The sequence below is a fragment of the Salmo salar genome, chromosome 24 (genome assembly GCF_965601325.2).
Source record: "Salmo salar chromosome 24, fSalSal1, whole genome shotgun sequence".
Classification (NCBI taxonomy): domain Eukaryota; kingdom Metazoa; phylum Chordata; class Actinopteri; order Salmoniformes; family Salmonidae; genus Salmo; species Salmo salar.
The window spans coordinates 16,592,176-16,610,293 of NC_138314.1; the positions used below are offsets into that span (position 1 = coordinate 16,592,176).

At 43.0% G+C, this 18,118-nt stretch overlaps 1 protein-coding gene across 1 annotated transcript in view; it reads right to left on the reverse strand.

Annotated features, from left to right (window-relative positions):
• Nucleotides 1-24: 24 nt before the first annotated feature.
• Nucleotides 25-18,118, reverse strand: part of serinc5 (serine incorporator 5) — a 57,056-nt gene continuing 38,962 nt past the window's right edge. The window contains exons 6-12 of the mRNA XM_014170760.3: nt 13,315-13,526; nt 13,123-13,215; nt 12,718-12,844; nt 10,826-10,895; nt 7,822-7,858; nt 5,910-6,054; nt 25-2,763 (exon numbers count right to left, since the gene is read on the reverse strand). Coding sequence (XP_014026235.1) covers nt 2,619-2,763; nt 5,910-6,054; nt 7,822-7,858; nt 10,826-10,895; nt 12,718-12,844; nt 13,123-13,215; nt 13,315-13,526 — 829 coding nt within the window. The 3' untranslated portion in view covers nt 25-2,618. The remainder of the gene's footprint in view (nt 2,764-5,909; nt 6,055-7,821; nt 7,859-10,825; nt 10,896-12,717; nt 12,845-13,122; nt 13,216-13,314; nt 13,527-18,118) is intronic.

Genomic DNA, 18,118 nt, shown 5'->3' on the forward strand with positions numbered 1-18,118 from the left:
TTTACACAAACACACAAGACGAAATTAAAAGGTGTTCGTTTTATTTTTTTGTTTAGGACAAAATCAAACTGTGTACAGAGAATTAGTGCGAGCACACACACACACACACTCAATTTTCTTCACAGAGCAAAACCCGCTAACGCAAGTGCTCCTGTACAAATAAAATGAGACAAACACACTCACATTCCACTCACACTCCTGTGCACACACCTAGTGGTCATCTTAACAACGGAGAACATAAAATGGACCACAACATGTCATGTATGGCAGCACACAGCCCAATCAGAAGGTTTGGTTTGGATCCCTAATGAGTTAACATGAGGTTGACCTGATGGTGTAGAGCTGAGCTGCAGTAGAGCACCATGTCCTGTCTATCTGGTTCATTCACATGAGCCAGGACAAAAAACACAACTAGTCTGAAATTACATGTGGACAGAATCTGCTAATAGCAAAAAGGAAGTGATCAGTCAACATGTTTTACACCAGAGTTCCAGTCAAGTCAGCATCACTCAGTAAAGGGAAGTGGAATTCTATTTCACAATTATTGTACTTTTTTAATGGGAGCTTTTAATTGTTTCATTGAAATTCCAATAACCTCCATGACATCACTGAATGGATAATGAATTGACCCTAACCCTGTACACATCCTACCCTTCCAGACGGGTTTAACCCCTTCATAACAATGGCTGAGGTGAAGACACTTCAGTCACAGTGGAAACGTTATGGCATAAATATGCATCAACAAACTCATCAAACTGCTGGCTCATAGGGTTATCTGATTATTCTATTCAGCAAAATCCACTGATATTTATCTCATCTGAAATCTAAGGGAAAAAAGACATACATCTTAAATATCACAATTTTCAAGTTGTTTTTCTTCAACAAATACCAAATACCAATATATTAAACCAAAGTGTACATATTTCATATTAGTATCAAAAGGGTTATATACTGTAGGGTTGTAAGTATGAAAACAGAAAAGCATAATAGCTGAATGGTTTGGAGTTCTGGAGAATAGTTTCTTGCTCCCTGTCAGGCAAGTCTTGGTGTGGGTTTGTTCAGTCAATAACATCAACAACCAGTGTTGAGTAACCACCACTAAACACTAAGGTCCCGGTTCATGGCCCATATCCCCTTCTATTTTCACACACCCGAAAGGAGCTCTGTAGGTAACCCTTCATCAGCAACAGGAAACAACAGAGAGCACACCAAGCAAGTTTCTAGGGCCGAGGAGTTGGAGGATTGCAGCAGTTATAGAGGGAGAAGGTACTCGGGTGAAAAACTTGAGCATGTCTGTCCCTTGTTTCTGAGATCTACCTTTGGCAAACGTTTTAAATCAAACTGTTGATTTTCCCCTCCATGATTGCAGCTCCCTTCAACAGTAGTGACTCTCTGGTCCCACAGTCCTCTACCTGCCAGCCGGCGCTCTGCTAGTCAGAGAGGCTTATTTGGAAAACACAACACTGTACAATAAATGTGTGTGTACAGACGACAAATGACTGGCATTAAAAGTTCTGGCTCAAAAGGAGCGTTGATATAATTAATCCTATTTACTCCTAATTAACATGTTTCACATGACTGTGTGACCTAAAGACAGGCAAATCAAATCAAAACAGCTTGTTTAATTGCATAGAAAAAGTATTCTACAAAAGGGTTCAATAAAAAGCAAGCTGGGCCTCCCGAGTGGTGCAGTGGTCTAAGGCGCTGCATTGCAGTGCTACCTGTGCCACTAGAGATTCTGGGTTCGAGTCCAGGCTCTGTCGCAGCCGGCCGCGACCGGGAGACCCATGGGGCGGCGCACAATTGGCCCAGTGTCGTCCGGGTTAGGGGAGGGTTTGGCCGGCAGGGATGTCCTTGTCCCATCGCTCACTATCGACTCCTGTGGCGGGTCGGGCGCAATGCGTACGGTGTTTCCTCCGACACATTAGTGCGGCTGGCTTCCGGTGGGCATTGTGTCAAGAAGCAGTGCGGCTTGGTTGGGTCGTGTTTCGGAGGACGCACGGCTCTCAACCTTCGCCTCTCCCAAGTCCGTACAGGAGTTACAGTGATGAGACAAGACTGTAACTACCCATTGGATTCCATGAAAAAGGGGTCAAAAAAATTATAAAAAATAACAAGCAAGCTGATGTATGAGCCTGAGAAATGGAACTTCTCTTCATGGGAATAAAATAACAATATGGATGTCTGGGTCCATCACGGAACAACAGAGACGAGTATGGGAATCACACATGTAAGCAAACATGTAAACAGGGTTGAAATGATATTGGTGCTGGACACTCCCATAACAGAATCAGGGCACCACTATGACCATGGGGGGCCACATACATTATTGTATGAACATTGGTCCAGCCCATTGTTTTAGGCACCCCCAAGAGTCAAGCTATGAGTCCAATCTGAATGTAGCCCCATACAAAATCAGGGCACCACTATGATAGTAAAAAAGAAAGACATGAACTGCCTTCCTGGCAACAATAGCTTAACCATGTAAAGTACTCATCACTGGTCATAAATTCTATATAAAACACTAAAACAATAAAAACAAAAGGCAACACAAAAAAACCCATGTAGAAAGCTGAAAATAATGTTGGGCTGTGTTTCGGTGTCTGCATGTGTGTGTGTTAGGCCTCGAAGCGTTTGGGGCAGACCATGGGGGCGAGCAGGGTCCACATGTAGAGGATGAGACAGACCCAGCAGGACGCCATCTTGATCCAGAACACAGACCAACTGCCATCCAGCAGCTTCTCTATCTTATGGTTGTCATAGCTACGGGAAAACAAACATAGCATACTCTTAGCTTTACACAACATTTTAATTAGCGGAATAACTAAAGACACACTAAAGTTTCCCTAGTAACTCTACCACTAAGTGGGACTTAGTTAAAGTTTCCCCAGTAGGCTAACTCCTCTACTAACTGAAGCTATAATTAAAGTTCCCCAGTAACTCCTCTACTAACTGAAGCTATAATTCAAGTTCCCCAGTAACTCCTCTACTAACTGAAGCTATAATTCAAGTTCCCCAGTAACTCCTCTACTAACTGAAGCTATAATTAAAGTTCCCCAGTAACTCTTCTACTAACTGAAGCTATAATTAAAGTTCCCCAGTAACTCCTCTACTAACTGAAGCTATAATTAAAGTTCCCCAGTAACTCCTCTACTAACTGAAGCTATAATTCAAGTTCCCCAGTAACTCCTCTACTAACTGAAGCTATAATTAAAGTTCCCCAGTAACTCCTCTACTAACTGAAGCTATAATTTAAGTTCCCCAGTAACTATTCTACTAACTGAAGCTATAATTTAAGTTCCCCAGTAACTATTCTACTAACTGAAGCTATAATTTAAGTTCCCCAGTAACTATTCTACTAACTGAAGCTATAATTTAAGTTCCCCAGTAACTATTCTTCTAACTGAAGCTATAAATTAAGTTCCCCAGAAACTATTCTACTAACTGAAGCTATAATTAAAGTTCCCCAGTAACTATTCTACTAACTGAAGCTATAATTTAAGTTCCCCAGTAACTATTCTACTAACTGAAGCTATAATTAAAGTTCCCCAGTAACTCCTCTACTAACTGAAGCTATAATTAAAGTTCCCCAGTAACTATTCTACTAACTGAAGCTATAATTAAAGTTCCCCAGTAACTCCTCTACTAACTGAAGCTATAATTAAAGTTCCCCAGAAACTCCTCTACTAACTGAAGCTATAATTAAAGTTCCCCAGTAACTCTTCTACTAACTGAAGCTATAATTTGAGTTTCCCAAGTAACTCTACTTGTAGTAAGAGTATCCCCAGTAACTATAGTAGTAAGAGTATCCCCAGTAACTATACTGGTAGTAAGAGTTTCCCAAGTAACTCTACTTGTAGTAAGAGTTTCCCCAGTAACTATACTGGTAGTAAGAGTTTCCCAAGTAACTATACTTGTAGTAAGAGTATCCCCAGTAACTATACTAGCAGTAAGAGTTTCCCCAGTAACTATACTAGTAGTAAGAGTATCCCCAGTAACAATACTAGCAGTAAGAGTATCCCCAGTAACTCTACTTGTAGTAAGAGTTTCCCCAGTAACTATACTGGTAGTAAGAGTTTCCCCAGTAACTATACTGGTAGTAAGAGTTTCCCCAGCAACTGTACTTGTAGTAAGAGTTTCCCCAGTAACTATACTGGTAGTAAGAGTTTCCCCAGTAACTCTACTTGTAGTAAGAGTTTCCCCAGTAACTCTACTTGTAGTAAGAGTTTCCCCAGTAACTCTACTTGTAGTAAGAGTTTCCCCAGTAACTATACTAGAAGTAAGAGTATCCCCAGTAACTATACTAGTAGTAAGAGTTTCCCCAGTAACCATACTAGCAGTAAGAGTTTCCCCAGTAACTATACTAGCAGTAAGAGTATCCCCAGTAACTCTACTTGTAGTAAGAGTTTCCCCAGTAACTATACTAGCAGTAAGAGTATCCCCAGTAACTATACTAGCAGTAAGAGTTTCCCCAGTAACTATACTAGTAGTAAGAGTTTCCACAGTAACTATACTAGTAGTAAGAGTTTCCCCAGTAACTATACTGGTAGTAAGAGTTTCCCCAGTAACTATACTAGAAGTAAGAGTTTCCCCAGTAACTATACTAGCAGTAAGAGTTTCCACAGTAACTCTACTTGTAGTAAGAGTTTCTTCAGTAACTATACTGGTAGTAAGAGTTTCCCCAGTAACTATACTAGCAGTAAGAGTTTCCACATTAACTCTACTTGTATTAAGAGTTTCCCCAGTAACTATACTGGTAGTAAGAGTTTCCCCAGTAACTCTACTTGTGTTAAGAGTTTCCCCAGTAACTATACTGGTAGTAAGAGTTTCCCCAGTAACTATACTAGCAGTAAGAGTTTCCCCAGTAACTCTACTTGTATTAAGAGTTTCCCCAGTAACTATACTGGTAGTAAGAGTTTCCCCAGTAACTATACTAGCAGTAAGAGTTTCCCCAGTAACTATACTGGTAGTAAGAGTTTCCCCAGTAACTATACTGGTAGTAAGAGTTTCCCCAGTAACTATACTAGCAGTAAGAGTTTCCACAGTATCTCTACTTGTAGTAAGAGTATCCCCAGTAACTATACTTGTAGTAAGAGTTTCCCCAGTAACTCTACTTGTAGTAAGAGTTTCCCCAGTAACTATACTAGTAGTAAGAGTTTCCCCAATAACTCTACTTGTAGTAAGAGTTTCCCCAGTAACTATACTAGCAGTAAGAGTATCCCCAGTAACTATACTAGTAGTAAGAGTATCCCCAGTAACTATACTAGTAGTAAGAGTTTCCCCAGTAACTCTACTTGTAGTAAGAGTTTCCCCAGTAACTATACTAGCAGTAAGAGTATCCCCAGTAACTATACTAGTAGTAAGAGTTTCCCCAGTAACTCTACTGGTAGTAAGAGTTTCCCCAGTAACTCTACTTGTATTAAGAGTTTCCCCAGTAACTATACTGGTAGTAAGAGTTTCCCCAGTAACTATACTGGTAGTAAGAGTTTCCCCAGTAACTCTACTTGTGTTAAGAGTTTCCCCAGTAACTATACTGGTAGTAAGAGTTTCCCCAGTAACTATACTAGCAGTAAGAGTTTCCCCAGTAACTCTACTTGTATTAAGAGTTTCCCCAGTAACTATACTGGTAGTAAGAGTTTCCCCAGTAACTATACTAGCAGTAAGAGTTTCCCCAGTAACTATACTGGTAGTAAGAGTTTCCCCAGTAACTATACTAGCAGTAAGAGTTTCCCCAGTAACTATACTGGTAGTAAGAGTTTCCCCAGTAACTATACTAGCAGTAAGAGTTTCCACAGTATCTCTACTTGTAGTAAGAGTTTCCCCAGTAACTCAGTAACTCTACTTGTAGTAAGAGTTTCTCCAGTAACTCTACTTGTAGTAAGAGTTTCCCCAGTAACTCTGCTACTTACTGGAACCAGTTTGTGACAGTCATCATGACGTAGAGTGAACCCAGGAAGAAGACAAAGTGGAAGTAGGTGTAGCTGTAGATGGTTCCCTGTCTCTCATCATATAAAACATTTTGTCCTCCTCCAGTCTGCTCCTCATCATAGTCATCTGGACAACACAACCACAACATCACAGCAACGTTATTACGACCTTACATCATAGTCACAACCACAACATCACAGCAACATTATTACGACCTTACATCATAACCACAACTTCACAGCAACATTATTACAACCTTACATCATATTCATAACCACAACTTCACAGCAACATTACAACCTTACATCATATTCATAACCACAACTTCACAGCAACGTTATTATGACCTTTCATCATATTCATAACCACAACTTCACAGCAACATTATTACAACCTTACATCCTATTCATAACCACAACTTCCCAGCAACATTATTACCTTACATCATATTCATAACCACAACATCACAGCAACGTTATTACGACCTTACATCATAGTCACAACACAATCACAACCACAACACCCCGCCCCTGGTCTCGGTCTCCAGTATCTATGCGGCAATAGTCTATGTGCCAGGGGGCTAGGGTCAGTCTGTCCTATCTGGTGTAATTCTCCTGTTTTATCTGGAGTCCTGTGTGATCTTAGGTATGCTCCCTCTAATTCTCCCATCCCTCTCTCTTTCTCTCTCTCCCCTCCCGGAGTACCTGAGCCCTAGGACCATGCCTCAGGACTACCTGGCCTGACGACTCCTGGCTGACTCTGTCCACCTGGTCGTGCTGTTGATCCAATTTCTGCTGTTCTGTCTGTGGCTATGGAACCCTGACCCGTTTACCGGTTCTGCTACCTTGTCCAGGACCTGCTGTTTCGACCTTCTCTCTCCCTCTCTCTATACCGCACCTGCTGTCTCGACTTCTGAATGCTCAGCTATGAAAAGCCAACTGACATTTACTCCTGGGGTGCTGATCTGTTGCACCCTTGACAACCACTGTGATTATTATTTGACCCTGCTGGTCATCTAGGAACGTTTGAACATCTTGAAGAACGATCTGGCCTTAATGGCAATGTACTCTTATCATCTTTACCTGGCACAGCCAAAAGAGGACTGGCCACCCCACCGAGTCTGGTTCCTCTCTAGGTTTCTTCCTAGGTTCCTGCCTGTCTAGGGAGTTTTTCATCTGCATTGCTTGGGGTTTTAGGCTGGGTTTGGTATAAGCACTTTGTGACGACTGCTGATGGGCTTCATAAATGCATTTGATTGATTGATCACAGCAACTTAATTACGACCTTACATCAGTCAACACAACCACAACAACATTACATATAACACTTATGATGAAAAGAAAACCGTTGTTAAAATCATTATAATCATCACGATAAACCCAGCTCTATCCAATAAAACTCATTAATATTCCTGTTTTCCTTCCTTTTTCCTGGTCTCTAACCTCTATATTTCTCTCTCTCAGCGCTGCAGGACAGGAAACTCTCTGAAAATCACTAGGTCTACTGAGAAACAATTATCTGTATAATACATTCATAAATGAAGTGACATGTTCTGAGCTGTTATTTCCCTGGCTGCAGTGCTGCTTTGCACCACCAGAGGGCAGCTGCAGCCTTCCCTCACTTCTACTACTACTATCTGACTGGTCTATCTCCAACCACTTGTCATAGTCTCCTCCTGGTAACACTGACATCATTTCTGTTTACTGACCAATGCTGTTCCTTCATCTTTACTGTTACTATGTGTATGCGAGAATATACAAGAACACTGCCTGTTTCTGGTGGTGTTACAGTACAAGTATAGTAGTATACTGAGGGAGATGGTATTTTATACAGAAAGCAGTGAGAGAAGGAGAAAGAGAAAGAGAGGGAGAGGAAGAATATGTTTGTGTTTACCTGTGTCATCTCCAAAGCAGAAACAGCAGCGCGCTCTCTGCCGGAGAGAGGTGAGTTAGTACTTGTACAGGAATGTATCAACTAATCAACTATACATGACCCTTTCACTAAACACACACGTGCACACCAGAGCATGTGAGTGGAGCTGGAGCGGAGCGAGGAGCGGAGTGTGCCCAATTCGACTGGAGCCCAGAGTGAGTTTCCCCAAAGGCTGGAGCGTCGGCCTCCTAGCCCGCTCCAGCAGCACTCACTTCACTTCACGAGCTCAGGGCATTCCTGGCCCAGCATGCATTTGTAGTCTACTTGTCTGCTGCTATAGCCCCTTGCTTTAGCTACTGTCATGGAGTTCACTAAATATTTTCATAAAGAAACTGATAAAACACACAGGTGCAAAATCAAGGGGACTAACATAGATGAGGAGGACAAAGAGCAAGAGAGGGAGCGGGGTGATGTAGTGTCCACAACTAAATCATTGTGGGATCTGAAAAGACACGTATCCTGAATGTACTAACTGATGGTGTACTACGTGCACATGCTAACAGAAAGGAACAAGGTGGGTAACGTTAGGGTGTCATTGTAGCAAAGTATTTATAAACAAAAAATCTGATCTCTTAAAAGTTTAGTTCATATTCGTTAAATTATCTATAGAATAGGCCATCACTGATTTTGGCCCAATAGGCCTGTCCTATTACGTCTTTCGAGGAGCTTTCCGTTTTGATAGGGTTATTTTACCTAAAGCCCTTTAGGCCTCCCTATAGAAAAATAAAACTCTGCATCCCTGCCCAGCCTGGCCTGAGTGGTCTGAAGGGTGTTCAGCATCCCCAGTGGCTCTTTAAGTGAGGAGAGGATATTCTCTACTGCTGGTCTGCTCTCCAGTCACCATCACATGACCCTGAACCCCCACAGACCCTGGCCAAACTCAGGTTTCTAAAAATGAATTCAAAGGCACTGTAGACTGAGCCTAATGAGGCATTTCCTGTTTAATTTGTATTTAATTCTACGTAAGTCACAGCCTATATGATTTATAGACTACAATGATTTAATACAACAAAATGTTGTTTAAATGCTGAGCGCTTAATGTTCCTGCCAGCCTATTGCTTTACAAATGCTTCACAATTTATTTCATTGTAGGCTATAGCCTTGAAATAATTGAAACAATAGGCTAATAAAATAGCCTAAATAATTAGGCTATATTGTCTGGCATCTGACCTATTTAGTGTTTACATTGTCTTTAGAAAGTATTCAGACCCCTTGACTTTTTCACATTTTGTTACATTACAGCCTTATTCTAAAAGTATTTTTTTTTTTTTAAATCCTCATCAATCTACACACTATACCCCATAAAGACAAAGCAAAAACAGGTTTTTAGAAATAGTTTTAAACTGAAATATTGCATTTACATAAGTATTCAGACCATTTAATCAGTACTTTGTTGAAGCACCTTTGGCAGCGATTAGACTCGAGTATTCTTGGGTATGACGCTACAAGTTTGGCACACTTGTATTTGCGGAGTTTCTCTCATTCTTCTCTGCAGATCCTGTCAAGAACCTTCACCCAAGTCTGAGGTCCTGAGCGCTCTGGAGCAGGTTTTCATCAAGGATCTCTCTGTACTTTGCTCTATTCATCTTTGCCTCGATCCTGACTAGTCTCCCAGTCCCCGCCGCTGAAAAACATCCCCACAGCATGATGCTGCCACCACCATGCTTCACTGTAGGGATGGTGCCAGGTTTCCTCCAGACGTGACACTTGGCATTCAGGCCAAAGAGTTTAATCTTGGTTTCATCAGACCAGAGAATCTTGTTTCTCATGGTCTGAGAGTCTTTAGGTGCCTTTTGGCAAACTCCAAGTGGGCTGTCATGTGCCTTTTATTGAGGAGTGGCTTCCGTCTCTGGCCACTCTACCATAAAGGCCTGATTGGTGGAGTAATGCAGAGATGGTTGTCTTCCTGGAATGTTCTCCTATCTCCACATAGGAACTCTAGAGCTCAGTCAGAGTGACCATCGAGTTCTTGGTCACCTCCCTGACCAAGGCCCTTCTCCCTCAACTGCTCAGCTTGGCCAGGCGGCCAGCTCTCGGAAGAGTCTTGGTGGTTCCAAACTTCTTCCATTTAAGAATGATGGAGGACACCATGTTCTTGGGGACCTTCAACGCTGCAGAAATGTTTTGGTACCCTTCCCCAGATCTGTGCCTCGACACAATCCTGTCTCGGGGCTCTACGGACAATTTGATGCCATAGCTTGGTTTTTGCTCTGACATGCACTGTCAATTGTGGGACCTTATATAGGCAGGTGTGTGCCTTTCCAAATCATGTCCAATCAATTGAATTTACCCCAGGTGGACTCCAACAAGTTGTAGAAACATCTGAAGGATGATCAATGGAACAGGATGCATGGCTCAATTTAGAGTCTCATAGCAAAGAGTCTGAATACTTATGTAAATAAGGTCTTTCTGTTTTAATTTTTTATACATTTGCAAAAATTTCTAAAAACCTGTTTTTGCTTTGTCATTATGGGTTATTGTGTGTAGATTGATGAGGAATTTTTTATTTAATTCATTTTAAATTAAGGCTGTAACGTAACAAAACGTGGAAAAAGTCAAAGGGTCTGAATACTTTCTGAAGGCACTGTATATGCTGTTTAATAAGACATGTAGCCTATTTGAAATGATGAATCACCTTTTCATGTTGTTTATTCAAATATTTTTCATTCAAATCATATGGTTTGGTTCCAATACTTCAAAACCAAATGGTAGGTCCAGGTAGTCACAAAAATAGATGGGTGTTGGTTAAATGGTGATTTTAGTGAATTTCAATTTGGAGCGGCAGTTTTTTTTCCTGTACTCTGGTGCAGACACACACTGAGCTGTTGAGAGGATGTGTGTGATTGGCTGGACCACAAATAACTGGAAAAATGTATTCTGACAGATCTGTAATGTGTGTGTGTGTGTGTGTTTGTGTTTGTGTGCGCGTGTGTGTGTGTGCGTTTGTGTGTGTGGATGGTCTTACTTCAGTCTCAGGCACGCTGTTCCTAATCACACGCATCGCTGCAGAGCTCCGTCTGGTGGTGGACGTCAAACTATACACACACACACACACACACACACACACACACACACACACACACACACACACATGCACCGATTACAAATCTGTCAGAAGACATTTTCTAGGCTTGGGCGATATACCGTATATACCGTATGCTGGGGTATTTGGGCGATATACCGTATATACCGTATGCTGGGGTATTTGGGCGATATACCGTATATACCGTATGCTGGGGTATTTGGGCGATATACCGTATATACCGTATGCTGGGGTATTTGGGCGATATACCGTATATACCGTATGCTGGGGTATTTGGGCGATATACCGTATATACCGTATGCTGGGGTATTTGGGCGGTATACCGTATATACCGTATGCTGGGGTATTTGGGCGGTATACCGTATATACCGTATGCTGGGGTATTTGGGCGATATACCGTATATACCGTATGCTGGGGTATTTGGGCGATATACCGTATATACCGTATGCTGGGGTATTTGGGCGATATACCGTATATACCGTATGCTGGGGTATTTGGGCGGTATACCGTATATACCGTATGCTGGGGTATTTGGGCGGTATACCGTATATACCGTATGCTGGGGTATTTGGGCGGTATACCGTATATACCGTATGCTGGGGTATTTGGGCGGTATACCGTATATACCGTATGCTGGGGTATTTGGGCGGTATACCGTATATACCGTATGCTGGGGTATTTGGGCGGTATACCGTATATACCGTATGCTGGGGTATTTGGGAAAAGCCACGGGATGGTTTTTTAATACCGTTAATAACATTGAAACAATTTCTTTGAAGTTTTGAATTACATTTGAATATTCGTAGCTACCTTTTAAGTAAATAACTACAGTCAACTTTTGTAAACTTCATAAAACATAACATTGTGTTTTTTCATATCACCTGTCACATTATTATGAAGCTTACAGTAGTCCCCAGTCACATGTCACGTGGTGTTTGTTTACAAGCACACAACGAAGAGAGACGAAGCCTTGTGAGTCACTCACTGTTGTGCAACATGCGCCAGGTGATCTAATTACAGTATGGAATTCACAACTAAATTGCCAGCTAGATATCTCATAACTATTAAGTTAACTGTCTAAAATGTGCTAAATGCTCTGGAGTTGTGAATTTGGTTGGTAATTTAGTAGCTTGTTAGCTATCTAGCTAAGTGGTTAGCTTCTTCCAAAATCAAGCATTTGCTTGGTAACAGCAGAGCATCCCCTCTTGGATCAAGAGCCTTGCTGGCTAATATTTGTTTTGTTTTTGAGTTACTTGTATAGGTCAGAAACTGTACAAAATGTTTGCAATGCACTCGTTAGCATTTACTTAGCATTCTCTATGAGATTTTACATGTACTTGTTAGCATTGCTAACCTTTGGATTACAGAGTATCAGTGGGGTTTGAAAGCAGCGCCCCTTGTGTTCAGTGCCGGTATTACAGAATATCCCAGGAACGGCACAAGGCATGACAATCTGAAGGCATGACAATCTATATACCGCCCAAGCTTACATTTTTCCATTTATTTGTGGTTGAGAATAGCTGGAGTCTTTTACAGAGATGAACACAGAAAATTCAGTATGTCTGAGCTTAATGTGAAACACATGTGGACACCCTCACTACAAATCCAGGCTATCACACACACCCTCTCAACAGATTCAGCCAATCACACAGACCCTCTCAACAGCCCCAGCCAATCAGAAACAATCTCACTTTTGCTCCAGTCAATAACAAATTACCTCACTGCAAAAAGTCTAAAAACACAGCCCCCTCTCCTCTCTGCACAGATCTAAAAACAGGGGATAGGTGAAAGCAACACGGTGTGTGTGTCTTACCAGGAGTAGAGCACACAGCCGAACAGGATGACAGTTCCCACTCCTGTTACGATCCTCTTATCGCTCTCTGAACCAGAGTTGAAAGGGAACACACACACTGTCGTATTCACCCCATTAACCTCCAACACTATACAGACAGTGTGAGAATGAGAGAAAGAGAGAGGGAGAGAGAGAGAGAGAGAGGGGGAGAGAGAGACATGCAAAAAGGGGAGGAAGAGAGAGAACAGTAATAAGAGGATGATGTTAATACTGTAAGAGGCACATTGGGCCAAACAGAGCATAGCTTTCATGGAGGCATTTAAAGTGTAAATTAACAAAATGCAAACACATGAAACCTGTTAATAGGCAATTCATATAGGCAATGAAACACTGGAACACTATGGGCTGAGCCTCCAGTATACTTACTCTCTTTGGGCTTGCTGGAGAAGGCTGAGAAGGTGAGGTACATGACGTACACACTGATCACTCCTGGCTGGAGCAGGCCAGACTTAGGCTGGACTGGAGGAGAACAGATGGACTGTTACCATACGTGTGTGTGTCCCTGTGTGTGTGTGTGTGTGTGTGTGTGCGTGCGTGCGTGCGTGCGTGCGTACTCACGTCTCTGTATGAAGGGAGATATAGCCAGCAGAGTGACTATGAAACAGAGGCTGCCGTTGAACCCCAGGAACACCTTGTTGAGCAGACAGGCCTGAGAGTGTGTGTAGAACAGAGCCATGAACACCACAGCTCCTACGGCCACACTGAACAACACCAAGGTGGCCAGAGCCAGCGCTCCATACCACAGACGGTTGTCCTTCACACCTGAACTCCTAAAGAGGGGGGACGGATGGGAGGAAGAGGGGTGGATGGGAGGAAGAGAGAGGGGGAGGTAGGGTAAGGAAAAGAGAGGAAGAGAGAGAGGAGATAGCTATATTTTATTCCTGAGGATACTAAAAGACAGGTTTAGGGTTGCTGGCAGATCATTCCACGTACGTTTACTCAGGCAAGCCAACCAGAGCTCCCCTCCCCCCAGACACACACACACACAAAGATACAAATACATTTCCAGTTAGTGAAAATACAAAAACAACCTTTAACATGGTCCCTTTTCATGCTAATTGCTACAGTGTGTGTGTGTCAGAGGGGGAGAGGAAACTGTGAGCATACACTCACTCCTCTGTCATGTGCATCCTGTCTGAAAACTGGACACTGACCAACCCCTCCCTTTTCCCGTATACAACAAGACTCTCTCTCCCTCTGTTCCTCTCTCTATCCCTCTGTTCTCTCTCCCTCTGTTCCTCTCTCTCCCTCTGTTCCTCTCTCTCTATCCCTCTGTTCCTCTCTCTCTATCCCTCTGTTCCTCTCTCTCTCCCTCTGTTCCTCTCTCTCTCCCTCTGTTTCTCTCTCCCTCTGTTCCTCTCTCCCTCTGTTCCTCTCTCCCTCTGTTCCTCTCTCTCTCCCTCTGTTCCTCTCTCTCTCCCTCTGTTCCTCTCTCTCCCTCTGTTCCTCTCTCTATCCCTCTGTTTCTCTCTCCCTCTGTTCCTCTCTCTCTCTCTCCCTCTGTTCCTCTCTCTATCCCTCTGTTTCTCTCTCCCTCTGTTCCTCTCTCTATCCCTCTGTTCCTCTCTCTATCCCTCTGTTTCTCTCTCCCTGTGTTCCTCTCTCTCTCCCTCTGTTCCTCTCTCTATCCCTCTGTTTCTCTCTCCCTCTGTTCCTCTCTCTCTCCCTCTGTTTCTCTCTCCCTCTGTTCCTCTCTCTCTCCCTCTGTTCCTCTCTCTCCCTCTGTTCCTCTCTCTCTCCCTCTGTTCCTCTCTCTCTCTGTTCCTCTCTCCCTCTGTTCCTCTCTCTCTCCCTCTGTTCCTCTCTCTCCCTCTGTTCCTCTCTCTCCCTCTGTTCCTCTCTCTCCCTCTGTTTCTCTCTCTCCCTCTGTTTCTCTCTCTCCCTCTGTTTCTCTCTCTCCCTCTGTTCCTCTCTCTCTCCCTCTGTTCCTCTCTCTCTCCCTCTGTTTCTCTCTCCCTCTGTTCCTCTCTCCCTCTGTTCCTCTCTCCCTCTGTTCCTCTCTCCCTCTGTTCCTCTCTCTCTCCCTCTGTTCCTCTCTCTCTCCCTCTGTTCCTCTCTCTCCCTCTGTTTCTCTCTATCCCTCTGTTTCTCTCTCCCTCTGTTCCTCTCTCTCTCTCTCCCTCTGTTCCTCTCTCTCTCTCTCCCTCTGTTCCTCTCTCTATCCCTCTGTTTCTCTCTCCCTCTGTTCCTCTCTCTATCCCTCTGTTCCTCTCTCTATCCCTCTGTTTCTCTCTCCCTGTGTTCCTCTCTCTCTCCCTCTGTTCCTCTCTCTATCCCTCTGTTCCTCTCTCCCTCTGTTCCTCTCTCTCTCCCTCTGTTTCTCTCTCCCTCTGTTCCTCTCTCTCTCCCTCTGTTCCTCTCTCTCCCTCTGTTCCTCTCTCTCTCCCTCTGTTCCTCTCTCTCTCCCTCTGTTCCTCTCTCTCTCCCTCTGTTTCTCTCTCCCTCTGTTCCTCTCTCTCTCCCTCTGTTCCCCTCTCTCCCTCTGTTCCTCTCTCTCTCCCTCTGTTTCTCTCTCTCCCTCTGTTTCTCTCTCTCCCTCTGTTTCTCTCTCTCCCTCTGTTCCTCTCTCTATCCCTCTGTTTCTCTCTCCCTCTGTTCCTCTCTCTCTCCCTCTGTTCCTCTCTCTCTCCCTCTGTTCCTCTCTCTATCCCTCTGTTCCTCTCTCTCTCCCTCTGTTCTTCTCTCTCTCCCTCTGTTTCTCTCTCCCTCTGTTCCTCTCTCTCTCCCTCTGTTCCTCTCTCTCTCCCTCTGTTCCTCTCTCTATCCCTCTGTTTCTCTCTCCCTCTGTGCCTCTCTCCCTCTGTGCCTCTCTCTCCCTCTGTTCCTCTCTCTATCCCTCTGTTTCTCTCTCCCTTTGTTTCTCTCAATTCAATTTCAATTTATTGCCATGGGAAACATGTGTTTACATTGCCAAAGCAAGTGAAATAGATAATTAACAAAAGTGAAATAAACAATAAAAAGTGAACAGTAAACATTACATTTAAAGTTTTTTTGAAAATTCTTTCCAATGTGTCAAGTAATTATCTTTTTGCTTTCTCATGATTTGGTTGGGTCGAATAGTGTTGCTGTCCTGGGGCTCTGTGGGGTCTGTTTGTGTTTGTGAACAGAGCCCCAGGACCAGCTTGCTTAGGGGACTCTTCTCCAGGTTCATCTCTCTGTAGGTGGTAACTTTGTTATGGAAGGTTTTGGAATCGCTTCCTTTTAGGTGGTTGTAGAATTTAACGGCTCTTTCCTCGATTTTGATAATTAGCGGGAATTGGCCTAAATCCTGCTCTGCATGCATTATTTGGTGTTTTAGATTGTTAACGGGGGATATTTTTGCAGAATTCTGCATGCAGAATCTCAATTTGGTGTTGTTCCATGTTGTGAATTCTTGATTGGTGAGCGCACCCCAGACTTCACAACCATAAAGGAAAATGGGTTCTATAACTGATTCAAGTATTTTTAGCTAGATCCTAATTGGTATGTTGAATTTTATGTTCCTTTTGATTGTATAGAAGACCCTTCTTCCTTGTCTCTCAGATTGTTCACAGCTTTGTGGAAGTTATCTGTGGCGCTGATGTTTAGGCTGAGGTATGGACCTTTTTTGTAACACCATTATTTTTGTCTGACTGAGATTTACTGTCAGGGCCCAGGTCTGACAGAATCTGTGCAGAAGATCTAGGTACTGCTGTAGGCCCTCCTTGGTTGGGGACAGAAGCACCAGATCATCAGCAAACAGTAGACATTTGGCTTCAGATTCTAATAGGGTGAGGCCAGGTGCTGCAGCCTGTTCTAGTACCTGTGTTTTTTGCCAATGTGTACATGGATTTTATAATATGGTATGTTTTCCCTCAATACCATTTTCCATCAATTTGTACAGCAGACCCTCAGGCCAAATTGAGTTGCAAGCTTTTTAGAAATCAACAAAGCATGAGAAGACTTTGCCTTTGTTTTGGTTTGTTTGTCAATTAGGGTGTGCAGGGTGAATACGTGGTCCGTCGTACGGTAATTTGGTAAAAAGCCAATTTTACATTTGCTCAGTCTATTGCTTTCACTGAGAAAATGTACCAGTCTGCTGTTAATGATAATGCAGAGGACTTTCCCAAGGTTGCGGTTGACGCACAACCCCCGGCAGTTAATGGGGTCAAATTTGTCTCCACTTTTGTGGATTGGGTGATCAGTCATTGGTTCCAAATTTTGGGGAAGATGCCAGAGCTGAGGATGATGTTGAAGAGTTTAAGTATAGCCAATTGGAATTTGTGGTCTGTATATTTTATCATTTCATTTAGGATACCATCAACCCCACAGGCCTTTTTGGGTTGAAGGGTTTGTTTTTTGTCCTGTAGTTCATTCAATGTAATTGGAGAATCCAGTGGGTTCTGGTAGTCTTCAATAGTTAGATTCTAAGATTTGTATTTGATCATGTACAGTTGAAGTCGGATGTTTACATACAATTAGGTCGGAGTCATTAAAACTCGTTTTTCAACCACTCCACAAATTTCTTGTTAACAAACTATAGTTTTGGCAAGTCGGTTAGGACATCTACTTTGTGCATGACACAAGTAATTTTTCCAACAATTGTTTACAGACAGATTATTTCACTTATAAATCACTGTATCACAATTCCAGTGGGTCAGAAGTTTACATACGCTAAGATGACTGTGCCTTTAAACAGCTTGGAAAATTCCAGAAAATGATGTCATGGCTTTAGAAGCTTCTGATAGGCTAATTGGCATAACTTGAGTCAATTGGAGGTGTACCTGTATTTCAAGGCCTACCTTCAAACTCAGTGCCTCTTTGCTTGACATCATGGGAAAATCAAAAGAAATCAGCCAAGACCTCAGAAAAAAATTTGTAGACATCCACAAGTCTGGCTCATCATTGGGAGCAATTTCCAAATGCCTGAAGGTACCACGTTCATCTGTACAAACAATAAACACCATGGGACCACACAACCGTCATACCGCTCAGGAAGGAGACGCGTTCTGTCTCCTAGAGATGAACGTACTTTGTCGCGAAAAGTGCAAATCAATCCCAGAACAACAGCAAAGGACCTTGTGAAGATGCTGGAGGAAACAGGTACAAAAGTATCTATATCCACAGTAAAACGAGTCCTATATCAACATAACGTGAAAGGCTGCTCAGCAAGGAAGAAGCCACTGCTCCAAAACCGCCATAAAAAAGCCAGACTACGGTTTGCAACTGCACATGGGGACAAAGATCATACTTTTTGGAGAAATGTCCTCTGGTCTGATGAAACAAAAATAGAACTGTTTGGCCATAATGACCATTGTTATGTTTGCAGGAAAAAGGGGGAAGCTTGTAAGCCGAAGAACACCATCCCAACCGTGAAGCATGGGGGGGGGGCAGCATCATGTTG